This window comes from Sciurus vulgaris (genome assembly GCF_902686455.1).
Source record: "Sciurus vulgaris genome assembly, chromosome: 2".
Classification (NCBI taxonomy): domain Eukaryota; kingdom Metazoa; phylum Chordata; class Mammalia; order Rodentia; family Sciuridae; genus Sciurus; species Sciurus vulgaris.
In genome coordinates, this window is record NC_136462.1 from 28,424,909 (window position 1) to 28,440,509 (window position 15,601).

At 42.8% G+C, this 15,601-nt stretch overlaps 1 protein-coding gene across 24 annotated transcripts in view; it reads right to left on the minus strand.

The window, feature by feature from the left end:
* The window catches only part of TTLL5 (tubulin tyrosine ligase like 5), a 270,061-nt gene that overhangs the window by 87,000 nt on the left and 167,460 nt on the right, over positions 1–15,601 (minus strand). The window contains exon 31 of one of the 24 annotated variants that reach the window (XM_079129218.1): positions 5,611–5,754. The exons of the other annotated variants lie outside the window; for them this stretch is intronic. Within the exon in view, the coding sequence (XP_078985344.1) occupies positions 5,703–5,754 (52 nt within the window). The 3' untranslated portion in view covers positions 5,611–5,702. Of the gene's footprint in view, positions 1–5,610; positions 5,755–15,601 lie in introns of those variants that run through there. 24 annotated transcript variants of the gene reach the window in all.

A 15,601-nucleotide genomic window follows, 5' to 3' on the forward strand; every position in this document is an offset into this window, starting at 1 on the left:
TATATCCAGGGTCAGCGTACAACGCAAGGAGAAACTTAATCCAAGCTGTAAATACAAGACAGATTTATGGTTAGCTTTTTCAGACTACCGATGTTTTCTGCCCCCACACAAAGCCTTCTGTGACACTGGTACTTATGAATGTGAACAACAGCACAAATCCACAGACTATGATGAAGACATTCGTGATGCTGAATGATACTGCTTAGCTACTACATTCTCTTTCACTTTGGTCTATAGAAACATTGTCTCTCTTTTCACCAGGGCTGGTTTCAGAAATATTTTCATCTCCCTTCGAACATCATCCATGTACAGGTCCTGGATGCCACTGTGAAGAGACTAGCATTGATTCTCCTCCCTATTAAAGGAGGGATGTTGAAAACCAGGAGGCTTCACATCAGAAAGAGCCAGCCTCAAGTTCCTGCACCGTCACTCACCTGCTGAGTGACCATGACAAATGGCAACCTCTCTGATGATGTAATCACTCACACAAGGGCAGAACACTGTCCACATTACAGCCATGTTTTCAGGAATAATAGGATAAATCACACAAAGCACAGAATCTGGGTGCTCCATAGAGGTTAGTTTCTTTTCCTTTGCCTTCCTTTTGTTCCTCTCTTTAATGAAGAACCTGATCTTATAATTTCAAAATTAGGGAAATACTTATGAATGAATATCATGTGGTAGGGCACTTTATTTTTTATTCAAAAAATTTTTAATATATATTTTTTAGTTGGCAATGGAACTTTATTTTAATTATTTATATACAGTGCTGAGAATCGAACCTAGTGCCTTGCACGTGTTAGGCAAGTGCTCTACCACTGAGCCACAACCCCAGCCCAGCACTTTAAACAATATAAAAATTTAAAAACATGTGGACTGTGAAAATCTTTAAGTACAAAAACCGTAAAGAAAAAAATGCTACCCATGGGGCCATCTGCAACCATGGTACTTTACCACACTCTGTTTCAGTCTTGTCCCAGTATGTTGTGATTACATCCTTTGGCTTTTATCATTTAATAATAATGCCAACTTATATGGATATATTTCATTTATGTGTTTATAAGATGTGTGCACATTTTTTTTTAAATTAAGGATAAAAACTCCCACCACTCTCTAAATTCTGTCTGCCACTGTACTGGGAACAGGACGCTAGCTTTAGTTTTAGAGAGCAAGAGGAAGGGAACAACTTCCTAGGGAGGAAAATCAAGGAAGGCTTCGAAGCAGAAAGAACATTTTACCAGGGTCTCAAAAGATGATTGGCATTTGTCAACTAGACAGAAGTCCCAGGCAGAAGGAAAAGCATCTAGAAGAGTAGGGAACAACAGGAAAGCCAACGTGGCCAAATGGAGGGGGCACAGATGCTGTTGTTGAAGCTGGTAAGACAGAGCTCAAACATATTCTGAAATAGTAATGTCACAAAACTATTTTGGTCAAAACTGCCATTTAAGCTACGCATAGCACAGTAGCTTCAACTGGAATGCCCATCACTCATGATGAAGTTTCTAGTTAAAAGGATTAGAACTGTGAAGGTTTGGGGAACAAAAGGGCATGAGTGAGTGGGGTACGGGGTGGTGTCCAAGCGTGGAGAGAGCCAGGTCTCACCACCACCGTTAATGCGAGGGCTTTCTAACGTCTGGTTCCAAGGTGAGCTCTTAAGATGCCTCATCTTTGTTCACCTCCAGAGCAACCTGCTGAGACAGGCATCATTATTCCATTGCAGATGAGAAAACTGAGGCCTAGGCTAAATAATTTCTGCAAGTTCACATACGAATTAAGCAAAAGAACTGCTTTTAAATCTAAGTCTGAAAAATGAGAAATTATACTCCATTTATGATCTATCAAAATGCATAAGTGCATTTTACTGTCATGCACAACTAATTAGAACATATAACAAATTAATTTTAAAAAACCCCTAAGTCTGTATGCTTCCACAGTAACAATGAACAGAAAAATTAGAAGTCAAAACAGCCCCTGTCAAAGACTTTCTAACAAACTACTCTTGCTATAGGCCTTTATTTTAGAATACTAAAATCATTCAAAGATCTACACAAATATATTCAACTGATATTTGATAAAGTTCCAAAACCAACAGAAATGAGGAACAACCTTTTTAAGACATGTGTTTGTTAACAAATGGTGTTGGAAAAATTGCACGCCCCTCAGCACAAAATGAACCTCAACCTAAATCTCATACCAAATATAAAAAATTAACTCTGAATGGTTCATAGACTTAAATGTAGAACACAAAACCACAAAATCAACTCAAAGATGACTTTTAAAAACATTACAGACATAAGATGTTTCAGATTTAGCTGTATGTAATATGAGGATCCTGATACAGAAGGGTAGATGCTAGGCACTGTGTTAAATGTTTTTCTTGCTTTAATCTCAGTAAAGGCTTTAACAAGCCAGCAGTGACACATGCTTGTGGTCCCAGCACATGGTTGGGAGGCTGAGGCAGGAAAATCGCATGTTCAAGGCCAGCCTGGGCAACTTAGAGAGACTAAAACTAAAACTAACTAAACTAAAAAACAAAAAGGGCTGGAGATGTTGGAGCGACCCTGAATTCAATCTCCAGGACTTCAATAAAAACAAAACAAAAAAAAACAACCTTTAACCTTGCTAGAAGGTAAAGACAAATGAGCCAACTGGGTCATACAGAGGTAATGCAGTCTGCACAACTGACCACAGTCTGAGCATAATGGGCTCTGCAGTAGTCTGCTCTACTGCCACCATTGTTCTACGTTTGGTGTCTGTCCCTCTGAAACGGGAAATATTTGACATGCACAAAAATAATCTTTTCTTTCCAGTGCAAGATGAACTTTGAAAGCCATGTGGACAAAGTTTGAATCTAGATGGAAATGAAGAGCCAGGAGTTTCATTTAATACTCTCTCCTTGGATGAATGGACAGATCAAGAGGCAGACGACTATTCTTTACATGGAAGTCACAGGGCCAGGCAAAGCCCTTCAGCTCTGAACAGCCTTAACATCTCTGTTCCAGTGGCAAGAATGGACAACCAAGAGAAACTAAGGCCCCAAACTTCAACTAAGGGTACACACTCCCCACCAGCATCAAAGAGCACCTCAGACTGGAGGGCTTTCAAATAATGGGATTATTACCAATGGAAAAAGACTGCCTGCCCGCCTGTCACATGAGGGTCCTCATCTCCTTTTGAGTTTCCCTGAAGACAGCAAGATGAGGAGATACCATCATGCTAACAAGGTAAGCTACTGCCAAGCAGGGGACTTTCTGTTCATAGGAGAGATTCAGGTGCACACAGAGGGATCTTAGCAGGCAGGTGCTTTTCTCTTCAGCCTTGGCCTTGGCCTGCTGCCTTCTACCCACATGGCACAAGGGCCACAGAACATGTCCATGCACCAGGACTTCTTCCCAGCAGCCACCACCTCTGAAGCTCAACTGAAGGAGCATCCAGGCAGGGAAGGGTTAAGGTGTGTCCTAGCTGCTGGCTCTCCATTATTATCACTTTGAAAAGCCGCAGCGTTTACAGGAAGAGTGTGAGAACGCCATGGCGTGCCCGGCCAACATTTGGTTCCCATTACTGTGAATAATCTCTTTCCTCCCTCCTCCCCAACCCCCACCTTTCTCTACTTTTTCCACATTTTATATTAAAAGTACATCAAAAGTTTTATTCCTTTTTAATATTTTCCTTAAGCTTCTTTCACTCAGTTTTCTGGGTTCCATGACTCTTCTGGTTATTCATTACTGAGGGAGGGAGGAGGATTAGGCTCCTGGGTGAAATTGGTAAAAAACAGAACCAGGAAAGAAAAGCACCTAAGAAGTGCAGGGGAAAGAGGATGCAGACTCGGGGATGCTGTCTAGCTTTAATGACTTAAGAACAGGCTCCAGAGAACCCTCTACCCTCCTGGCTTCCCGGACCTCTCTCAGCTGTCTTCCTGTCCCAAACAAAACACCCTTAAGGTAACATATCTGAAGATAGGTTCTCTTCCTGTTGTCAGTAAAAATGGGAAGGAACTTATATAAAAAGATCAAGTAACAGTCCAGTTGACTAGGTGGAAGGATCAGTGGCGGGCCATGCAAGCCAGGGCAGGGAAAGGATGTGCTTCTGTACTCCAGGCTAAAGGGGCTAATGGCCAGCCTCTCTGGAGGCCAAACTGACAGTATCTATAAAGATTCAAACTGACAGTATCTATAAAGATTCAAAGGGAACATGTTATCTGATCCAAATAAGTCCACTTCTAGGAAATTATTCTCTAGAAATACTTGCACATGTACACAAAGATATATATATATATATATAAGGGATTCCCTACAAATGCCCCAACTGACTATATCTTAGTACTCTTTAATAGGAGAAAGGCAAAATAAATATGGTGCACTCAAACTCTCAAAAATGACATGGTGGTTAAAAATATTTAAGTATGTTTATTTGAACAAACAAAAAAGATGGGGAAAAAACACAAGAGAAGACATGACAAAATATACAAGTCAACCTTTTAATGTGGCTATGTGGAAAACATTCAAACCTCTTACATTCAGTATAGGTTTGTTAGACTACCATATGATGTGAATGTGTTATTTATGCAACTGATTTTTTAAAGGCATGGATGTAAATATTTCAGTCTATAGAACATAAGATAAAATAAACCTATATATATAATCCCACTTGTCCTTCTAGTCTTTAGCCTGTAAAAAATGTCCTGAACCAGAAGAAATTTGAAAGTTGGGAGATTTCTTAATTTCACAACATATACCAAGTCTGACTCAGGGAAGTAGAAGATACAGACGATGACTGGGGGAATCCCCAGAGAGTAAGACAGCGTGACAGTGAAGTGGATATACAGAGAGAAGAGATGATGACCTAAGAAGCCCCAAAGTTTCTGAGGACACAGCCATGATAATGATAACAGTGCTGGATATGGTGGCACATGCCTGTAATCCCAATAGCTTGGGAGGCTGAGGCAGGAGGATCGGGGAGTTCAAAGCCAGCCTCAGCAAAAGCGAGGGGCTAAGCAACTCAGTGAGACCTTGTCTCTAAATAAAATACAAAATAGGGTTGGGGATGTGCCTCAGTGGCCAAGTGCCCCTGATTTCAATCCCCAGTAATGTCCCCCTCCAAAAAAACAACAGTGAGCACTGATCTACCAGAACATTCTACTGCCATCTTAGGAGGAAGGGCATGATATTGAGGGAGGAGGTAGAGCAATACATTTTCTGATAGGAAAGAAAATAAAAAATAAAAAAATGGCAGAACCAGCAAGATCTAAAAATGTAAGGTTTTACCAAGAAACAGGTAAAAGAAAGTTGAGAGTAGTTTTACCTGGAGTGTGGAAATTTAGGTTGGGTGGCATTGAGGAAAGAAGGGACAAGGGATTCCCATTTTCACTGTAAACATTCTAGAATTACTTCACTTTTAAAACTGTGCACCTGAATTATTGTGGGAGCCAGCCTTCATGATGGCTCCCGAAGATCCCCACCTCCTGGTGTCACATCCCTTGCCTCCTCTCTTCCATGCTGAATGGAGCTGGCCTAGGTTAACAGTAGGATGCTACACAAGGGCCACATCAGAGACCCAAACTGAAGAGCAAAAGCTATTAGAAGAAACACACAGGGCAAAACCGTCACGACGGGGGGCGGGGGGGGGGGGCTGGCGGTAACTTCTTGGCCACAACACCAAAGACAAGGCAATAAGAGAAAACAACAGACGTGTACTCATCAAAATTAAAATCTTTGTGTATCAAAGGTCACACTGTTGGCAGAGTAAGAAGGTGACCTGTGGAAAGGAAGAAAACATTTGCATGTCATATATCTGATAAGGGATGACACACAGAGAACACCTAAAACAGCAGCAACAATAAAATAGCCATTACAAAGCAGGCAAGGGAATCGAACAATTTTCCCAGAGAGGATATATAAATGGCTAATAAAACCATGAAAAGATGCTCCACATCACTTTCTAGTAGGGAAATACAAACCAAACCTGTGAGATGCCAACTCAAACCTATGCAGATGGTGACGATCAATAAGACAGAAAACAGCAAGTGTTGCTGAGGATGTGGTGAAATGGGCACTGCTATGGAATGCAGAACCGACAGAAGCTAGGACAAGTGGTACAGTGGTTTCCCAAATTCAAAACGGGAATTGTCCTTCCAGAAAGCACCAATGGCAGATGCTGCCAGTGCTGTGGGAAGGCCAAGGTGTCCAGGAAGAAGCCAGGGCAGCTTCTTGCTGGCATCTGGGGCCAGGGCTGCAGGTGCTTGGGCCCAGGCCTGAGATAGCAGAGGCAAGTCTGAAGACAAGGAATGGCTACCTGCCACCTGCTGGGCCGCCTGGTCAAGGACATGAAGATCAAGACTTGGAGGAGATCTATGTCGTCTCCCTGAGCATCAAGGACTTTGAGATTATCTTCTTCCTGGCACGCCCTCTCCAAGCTGAGCTTCTGCAGACTACACCTGTGCAAAAGCAGACCCGTGCTGGCCACTACACCAGGTTCAAGGCATCTGTCACCACGGGCACTCCAATCAGGGTAAGTGCTCCCAGGAGGCAGCCACTGCCAGTCACAGGGCCATCATGCTGCGCAGCCTGATGGAAACAAGCTTGGTGAGGCCCACATCCTCCTGTGTAACATGACCAGGGGTTGCAGCTCTGTGCAGGTGATCCTCACTGCCACCCCCAAAGGCACCAGCAACATCTCAGCCCCTGTGCCCACAAGCTGCTGCTGGTGGCCACTGCTGACAACTGTTGCACTTCGGCCAGAGGCTGTGCTGCTCCACCTGGCAACTGTGCCAGGGCCACCTGTGATGCCATCTTCCACAGGTACAGCTATATGACCCCTGGCCTCTGGAAAGTGACCATATGTACAAAGTCTTCCTTCTAGACCACAGAGAAAAGACCTATGATGGAGACTCTGGGCAAAGGGTTCAACTCCAGCCATTGCCAGCACAAAGAGTTTTTATGTAAGAAAAATAAAGTGAATTAATTAAGTCTGAGAAAAGTCAATTTTATTACACGATGCAGCACTTACACTTCTGGCTATGTGACCAAAATAACTGAACACAAGGATACAGACACTTATGTACCTATATTCAACACAACAAAAAGACAGAAGCACTCCAAATGCCCATCCATGGATGATTAAGGAAACAAAGCATGATACATACATACAGTGGGATATCATTTTCTTCTTAAAGAGGAAAAATTCTGACACTTTATTACATAGATGAATCTTAAAGACTCGATGCTGATTAAGTGAAATAAAGCCAGTCATGGACAGACAAAAGCTGTGTGAGGTGCCGAAAGTAGTCAAAATTATTAAGATAGAAAGTAGAACAGGGGGACTGAGGTTGTGGCTCAGTGGTAGAGCACTTGCCTAGCACGTGTGAGGCACTGGGTTCGATCCTCAGCTCCATACAAGAATAAATAAATAAAATAAAGGTCTGAAAATATGATAACACTTTTAAAAAAGGAAAGTAGAATTGTAGTATCTGGGGGTAGGGGGAGGACAGAATGGGGAGTTAATGGGGAAATAGTTTCAGTTCCACAAGATGAAAAGAATGTCAGCAATGGATGGCAGTTATGGTTGCATAACTTGTGAGTGTGCTAAATACCACTAGAATGCACACTTACAAGTGGTTAAGATGGCAAATTTTGTTATATTTTACCATATTTAAAAAAATTTAATGACTAAAATAGTAAATTTCATGTCATATCTATTTTACCACAACGAAAAACAAATAAAAACGATGAAATGTGACTTCCATGGCTAGGTCACAGAACACATTATGGCACTACCTTCCTCCCTGTCCAATCATCATTCTGTGGGGGTGGGCGGCTTCCCTGTCGAAAGGCCTCACATGCAGCATGGTGGTGAGGTCCATGTGGTGAGAAACCAAGGTCTCTGGCCAATGGTTAGCGTGAACTCACTATCCACGTGACAATGACCCACCAAGGAAGAGGATCCTCTACCCTAAGTAACCTTTGGCTGACATCTTAACTGCAGTTTCTAGAGAGAACCTGAGCGGGAACCAGCCAGCTAAACTGTTCAACTGCCAACCTGCAGGAATTGAGGTAATAAATGTTGATTGTTTTAAGCCACTAAATGTAGGAATCCTGCAGCAAAAGTTAACTGATGCAATTAGATAAAAATTTGAAAAGGGAAAGAAAAACCAGAGTCAATGTATTATATCACAGTGGTCTGCTCTCTTACCAGGGCATTATTCAGGGTCCATTGTCACAACAGTCCATTGCTGCATTACAATACAGCTCTTCACTAGTGTTTTAGGAAAGAGGCTCTCATTAGCTCTGGACTGAGAAAATTTCCCAAGCATGTAACATATGATCAGAGTGTAAGATGTACTTGACTACTCTTCTGGGGGGTTGCCAGGGACTGAACCCAGGGCTTCCTGCATGCTAAGCATGTGCTCTACCCCTGAGATAGACCCCAGTCCTCTAACTACAGATCTTAATACATTGTTAGAGCCATGCTTGTCAAACGAAATGCCCAGCTGACTGGCTCCTGTGGCATGGTGTGGAGCTGGGTCTATCTGTGACATTTCAGGCAGACTGTATGTTTATTAGAATGTGAAGACACCTTGATTCATGAGTGCAGTAGAGTCTAGTCAGAGCAGTAATTAAATAGTGCTACTCAAATATCCCCACAGTCCTGAAGGACCAGCAAGTGAGGAGTAGAGCTGTAGATGTTCTCATGGGCACTGGAGAAAATGCTCAGCCTTGATACTGATGCCACCAGGTAGAATTCACTGGGTTAAGTGTTGTTTCGAATCCTTTGGTCCCTCTGATTGTGCCGATCCAAGCTGAAGTATGTGAAAGGAGGACAACTGCTGCAATAGGCAGGATGGAACCAGCAGAGCAGCAGGTGTCTTACCATGAAGCCAAAGCTCAGATTCAAAGGCACACAGGCTGAGCTGTGGTTCCTGTTAAAGGAGAAAGCCCAGTCCTGATTTACATATCAAAGAAATAATTTTTAAAAAAGTGATGGTGCGTGACTTCCTGTGGTGCCAAAGATGGGCTAGAGAGCTGCCCAGGGGGACGTATGGTCAGTAACTATGGACCTAGGTATTTGAACTCATTCTTATATATGAAATTAGTGGATGCTGTGTGTCAGTCACTGCATCAAGGGACAGGCAGAAACAGGTATATAGCACATGTCCTGTGTACTATGTCCTCCAGAGGATGTGGTGGAGGAAAGGCATGGAGATCTAACTTTAATGTGTGACAGCCGCAGGCTCACAGGCTGCCTTTGCCTGGGAAGACAGGAGAAGGCACACAGCTTCTGGGTCACAACTGGGCTAAATCCAGAATGACAAAGAGTTTTTCGGGTATGAACAGTAAAAAGGCAAGATAATGAATATATGAATGGATTAAAAAAAAAAAAAAAAAAAACGGAAAGCCAAAACACAAACACTGATTTCATTTGAAACTAGTGAAAACGGGAAACTACAGGACAGAGCCAACCCTCTTGGCATGGCATGCTGGGCACAGAGTCTTTTTAATCTTCCCTCCTGGGGCTCATCCACCCTGTCCTACACATGAAGCCCACATAATATGCACCTCAGGCTCCCTCTTCCATGTCTCCCTTCCTCCCTGCAGTTCACCTAGGAAAAAACAATTCATCCTTTACAAAGTCTGCCCTGGGCTTCCTCTAATACAGCTTGTTCTTCAATGGTCCTTTTACTGGCATGCTTTTTGTACTGTGACCGTCTTCAGAGTGACTATTTCTTACCCACTGGACTAACCATTAAGGCAATGAATTCTTTTGTACATCCAGAGCCTGGTTGTAAGATGTTTGCTAAATGAACAAATGGATGAATAATGAACATTCCTCCACCTGGAATAGTCTACATTCCATCTGAAGACAGGACTTTCAGCTAAGCATGGTGGCACATGCCTATAATCCCAGTGACTCAGGAAGCTGAGCCAGGAGGGCTGCAGATTCAAGGCCCTAATCAACTCAGTGAGACCCTGTCTCAAAAAAAAAAAAAAAAAAAGGGGGGGGGCTGGGGATGTGGCTCAGTGGTTAAGAGGCTCTGGCATCAATTCCCAGTACCAAAAAAGAAAAAAAAAAAAAAAAAAAAAAAAAAAAAAAAAAGTCAGACAGGGAACCAGAAGCCCCTGTAACCAGTCCTTCCTTTATCACTCAGTTGATGTGAGAAATTGCACAATATCCCTAACTTCTCAGGGTCCCACTTTTTAACATCTACAAAACATCTATAAAAATAATTCCTATTTACTGTTCAGAAGGGACTGCATAAAAGGGCTTTTCTCTTTTCTTTCTTTGTCCTGGGGATTGAACCTAGGGGTACTGTGCCACTGAGCTATATCCATAGACCTTTTAAAATCTTTTATTTTGAGATAAACGAAGTTGCCTAGAGTAGGCCTTGAACTTGCAATCCTCCCGCCTCAGCCTCCTGAGTGGCAGGGATTACAGGTGTGTGGCATTCCACCCAGCTAAAAGGGCTTTTCCTAGTCATGTCACTTTCATTTGCTGCTTAGAACACCCCTAGGAAGTAGGTATTTTATTTTCATCTTACAGACAAGAATATGGGGCTCAAAGAGTTTACCCTGGGTGAAATAGCTAGTATGTAACAAAAAAGGAGGAATCCAAATAGGTCTGCCTCTAAAACACATGTCCTCAATTTGTAGGTCATAATATTTAAATGTGCGGTCTCTCATATCTTCATATAAAAAAACTGAGAGCTTCTCAAGCTATATGGTTGTGCTAAAAAAGGCAGTGCTTCTTTATTCCCCTTTTCTCTAAGATGGAGGTGCTTTGAGGAGACAGGAGTATGAATATGCACCAAACAGCAGGGTCTTGAAATGGGAACAGCCTTTTTGAATAAAAGGCAAAATCTCAGAGAATGGACAGTCCACCAGAAGAACCACTGAAGCTGAAACTGTCAAGTGGGATGGCTGGCCTGCTGCTCTAAGGACTGAGGGAGTTAAAAGACAGAGCTCAGCCTGGGCCTGACAGGAGAGGAAGGGGGAGACACTAAGAAAACAACGACCCCACAGGTCTGAAAGGAGGGGCTTGTGTGCTGAAAGGGGGTGATGACAGGGAGTGCCTGGAATGGACTCGAACGCTTTAAACCCGTGCCAACCTACCTGAGCAATGTGAGACCGAACCGGTGACTCAACCATGAGGGGAGATTAGCCTGTGTAGGTCAGCAACATAAACAGCTCTATTTGATAGTGATAAGTGTTAACAATACTGAAAACATCTCATGTGGTAGTGCTTTATAAAGAACGTTCATGAATAGCATTCATCCAACATCCATGAAACCCAGGCATTGTCACTTTCCACATGGCAAAATGAAGCTTAAATTTTGTTCGACAATTTGTCCTGAGTTTAGAAGTGACAGGTAGAACTGGGGCCAACACCTAGGTCTTCCCATTCCTGTTCCAGGGTCCTTTATGTAGAAATAAAATATATTCTTTGTCTTTAACAGACTTACATCTCAGGAGTGGAAAAACAAGCATAAAAAGAGGGCTATTTATGCAAGGGAACATTATTAAAGTCCAAAAGAGAGGGGTTCAGAGGAAGAAACACACTTTAGAGAGTTGGAAAAGGCTTGAGGTGATGGGAGAACAAGCTGGAGAAAGGGGTTCCTAAGCAGGAAAGAAGGAAACAGAAGGCGCAGAGAGGGCTTTAAAGGGGCTCTCTACCCACCGTCCCCCACAGCGCACTGGTTACAAGTGCAGTCACCGCACTCTTATTTCTTGTTGGCTCTGGTGAACAAGAGAGGGACTCCAAGACCAGCAGGATCAGAGTTACTTGCTGGGGTATGCAGGTCATCTCATCTTCTGAAAAAGGAAGGAGTTCTAATCTCAAGCGTGATATCCCAGTGTACCACAGAAGTTTAGCATTTCAATTTTTCAAACCTTACTCTGTTCCCCAAATAGATAAGGAATCTGCCTCTCCTTTGGCAGGTGATTGGAAAGGGACAGGGCTAAGAGGAAAAAGGGGACATTAAAGGGACCATTCCCAGCACAGTGAAAAGAGAAGGCCAAGAGGGCTGATTTGACCTCCTTCCTCCACAATTTCATATTTGTGCTCCCCAAATCCAAGCTCCATTGTATATACTGTACACATATCATAAAGCAAAAATGTGATATGGGAACACAGGGAGAGAGTCTGCAAAGCGCTGAAGCAGCATACCTGGCAGCTGCTAAAACAAAACTTCAAAGATTTGGCTTCTTTGAAAAGCCATCAGGCAGGACCCCACCCACTCCCCCTGCTAGCCACAGCTTCCCTGGGAGCCAGTACACGTAACCACTTCCGCATGTTTGGCTGTTCCCCAGGGCTGGAGCAGCTCTAGAAGCCAGGCAGGACTGCCAGTCAGGCAGGTGGGGCAAGGGTGGAGGGGGTGGGCAGGAGGCAAGACCTCCCCCAACATCTAGCCACGGAGCTCTTGGAAAATAAAGGGCTAACGATGGGATCAGCCTTACACACCCCTTCCTCTGAGGCACCCCAACCGATTGGTTAGGCACCAGTAAGAAATGCTCCCAACTTTTGAGATTTCCAAGGCATTAGAGTACACTCCTCCCAGCATCACAAATTAGTTCAAGAACAGCATCTGTGGTAAATCTTCAGATCTAAACAAAAGAGGCTTGGGATCTACTGAAGATCCTAAGAGAATAATCAAGAAAATGCCATTAGAAATTTGTTTCGTTTTTATTTTTTAAACCATTGACCAAGTTTGGGTCATTATCACATTAATTTATACCAGCCATCTAGTCCTGAGCTGCCCAATATGGTAACCACAAGCCATATGTGGCTTTCAAATATTTGATTTGTGGCAAATGTGACTGAGAAACTGAATTTTTTCATTTTATTTCAATTTAATTAAATTCAATTTTTCTACATGTAGCTTGTGGTTGCCATATTGAACACTGATCTGTCTAGTCAGGCATCCACGAGGTACTCATTTGAGCCCTCTGTGTGGGGCACTACACACAGTAAGAAAGACTTGGTCTCTGCCCTCTGAGAGCTTATCATCTAATATGGGCAGAAAGACAAGTATACAAACAACCAATGTCACAGCAGAGGTAAACAGAGGACATGGGACTAGGAGCTGGGAGACGGAAGCCTGACGCCATATAGCCCCTTCACATTGACCACTCAAGTAGGGGATGCCAGAAGGCATAGCCTATGAGGGCCAGGCGGAGAAACCACTAAAAAATAATGGCCGAGAGCTGCACCTCAGAGGAACACCACTTCCAGGGCAACGAACGTGAAAAGGTTAGGAGTAAACAAGGGCTGTCCTACATGGGGCTTCTCAAGGTGGCAGGAGCCCCTCCACTCTCAAGTGTGTTCTTAGAAGTGGCTCTTAAAACTCCTACGGGCTGGGCAGAGTGGAGAGAAGGATGAGAGGAGAAAGGTTCTCTGCCTTTTTCTTTTCTTCCACACCCTAGAACCTCTGGTTCTTTTGATTTTAGATGACTAGAAAGAACTGAAAAAGATCCAAAGGAACTAGTGACTTGGAAAAAGAGGGAAGGGAGGAGAGGGAGAGGAAGAGAGGGAGGATTTTAAGCTCAGTGGATAAGCTCTCTGTGTTTAGTTCACTGATAGAAGGGCTGCAAAGGTCTTTTCCCTAGAAATTAAAACTGCGCACTTAGCAGAGTTTCTTTGGAGTGACATCCCTTAGACGCATGAGTCCAGGAGATGAGGGACAAGGGAAATGTGGGAAATGTCGATGTGATCTGCCTGGAGACCAGGAGGCTGAGCGGAGCCCTGCAGACAGCCTCCCTGGCTGGTGAGCCATTCATTCCCTTATTCACTGTGTTTCTTATGAAGTACCTACTGTTTACTACGGCACTAGGTACAATATCAAAAAAACTTACACTTTAGTGAGTAGCAGAAAGCAAACAAAAACTCATAGCTTAAGAGTTATGGAGTGGTAGATGTGAGGATGTGGTGACAGGAAAACATATTAGATTCATTCATTCATTTTGTTTCAAATATTAACCTTTTAGTTTTTTTTTCAGTAATTGTATTTATTTTTAACTGAGAAATAAAATGCATATATCTGTGATATAGAATGTGAAGTGTGGAATAAATATGCATTCTGGCATGGTTAAATTGAGCTAATTAACTAACATGCCTCAACTTACATCTTTGTAGGTGTGTGGGTATGTGAGAACAGTTAAAAATCTAGTCTTTTAGCAACTTTCAAGCATATAATACACTGTTATTAACTACAGTCATCATGCTGTACAATAAAATTTGCTTATTTTGTTTTTTAGACTGTGCCACGTTATCTTTTTTTTTCCTGAAAATTTTTGTTTAAATTATCCAAGTAAACATGCAGGAAATATTCAGAATAAATAGAGCAGACACTTCAGTTGAGAGGTAGAAACCGAGTGATGCCATATTCTCAAACTGTGTTTTCCAACTTCTCCTTGCCAGGAATACAGTCAATATTTTGCTTTTTCTCTGATTTCTCTATTAATCTCTCATTCACTTGTGAATTTGGAGGAAGAGATTATATGATTAATGATACTTCCTAACCCCCAACACTAACCTTTAGTTATATGGACTAAAACATCGCCATTCTAGGTAAGGCTGGTTTGGTTTCAGTTTCTATCACTTGACCCTCAAAGGGTTTTGACTAATAAATTATTTCAAACAGAAACACCATCCTCTTCCCTCCCCTCCTCCTCTCCACCTGTCTGGAGACTGAACACAAGCCGGGACTGCCTGTGAACCCTGACTTTAACCCTTCCTCTGTAGAGCTTTGTCCTTCCACTCGGTGCAAGACCTTTTATGAATCGTGAGCTGCACTGAATTCCAATGCCCTTTCAGTCACTGGATTTGCATTTTACATGTAGAAACGTTACGTACACATATAGCACAGGCTTCTCTACACTTCCCTGCGGACCCAACAACCCTCGCTTAGTACGAGCATGAATCAGATTTCTTTGATTCTTTCACAGCTCCTCACACAGTGACAGGCACCAGGTAAATGTGTCATCCTCTCTTAACTGAGGCATATCAGCCTCATGGCTTCTCAAGCCCCATCCACCCTTCCAGATCAGCTCCCATCTTTTTTTCTTGGACTTTTTGCCGACTTCTCCAGCCAGAGTGATCACTTTCTCCTCTGAACACTGGCCCTGAGAGCATAATTCTTCTGTTCAACAATAAAGCACACATTCTGCTATACAGTACTCACATTAATAACGGATATGATTATTAATTTTCCTCCCAGAGAACAGGAACCTTATCTAAAAGCTCTTTCAGAGCCTGGCCCAACACTTTGCATTTTGGAGATATTCACTAATTGCACGTTAACTTTAAGGGGATACGTTATCTGAACAACTATCAGATGAAACTTCCCCAGATGGAGAATATTTGCAGTTACACCGTCCCTCTTTTTCCAAAAAGAAGACATTTTTTTCTTTTTTCTGTAGCTTAAGAAAGTTTTTATTTCAAATTTAAGAGGTTTGGTGGAGCAGGCAAGGGCAAGACAATTATATTTTAATGTGGAAAATTTTGAAAGAATACAGACAAGCATGAAAATAAAAACCAGCTTTCACAGGCTGTGGCTCAGTGGTGGGGCACTTGCCCAGCATGGGCAAGGCCCTGGGTTCAAACCCCACTACCA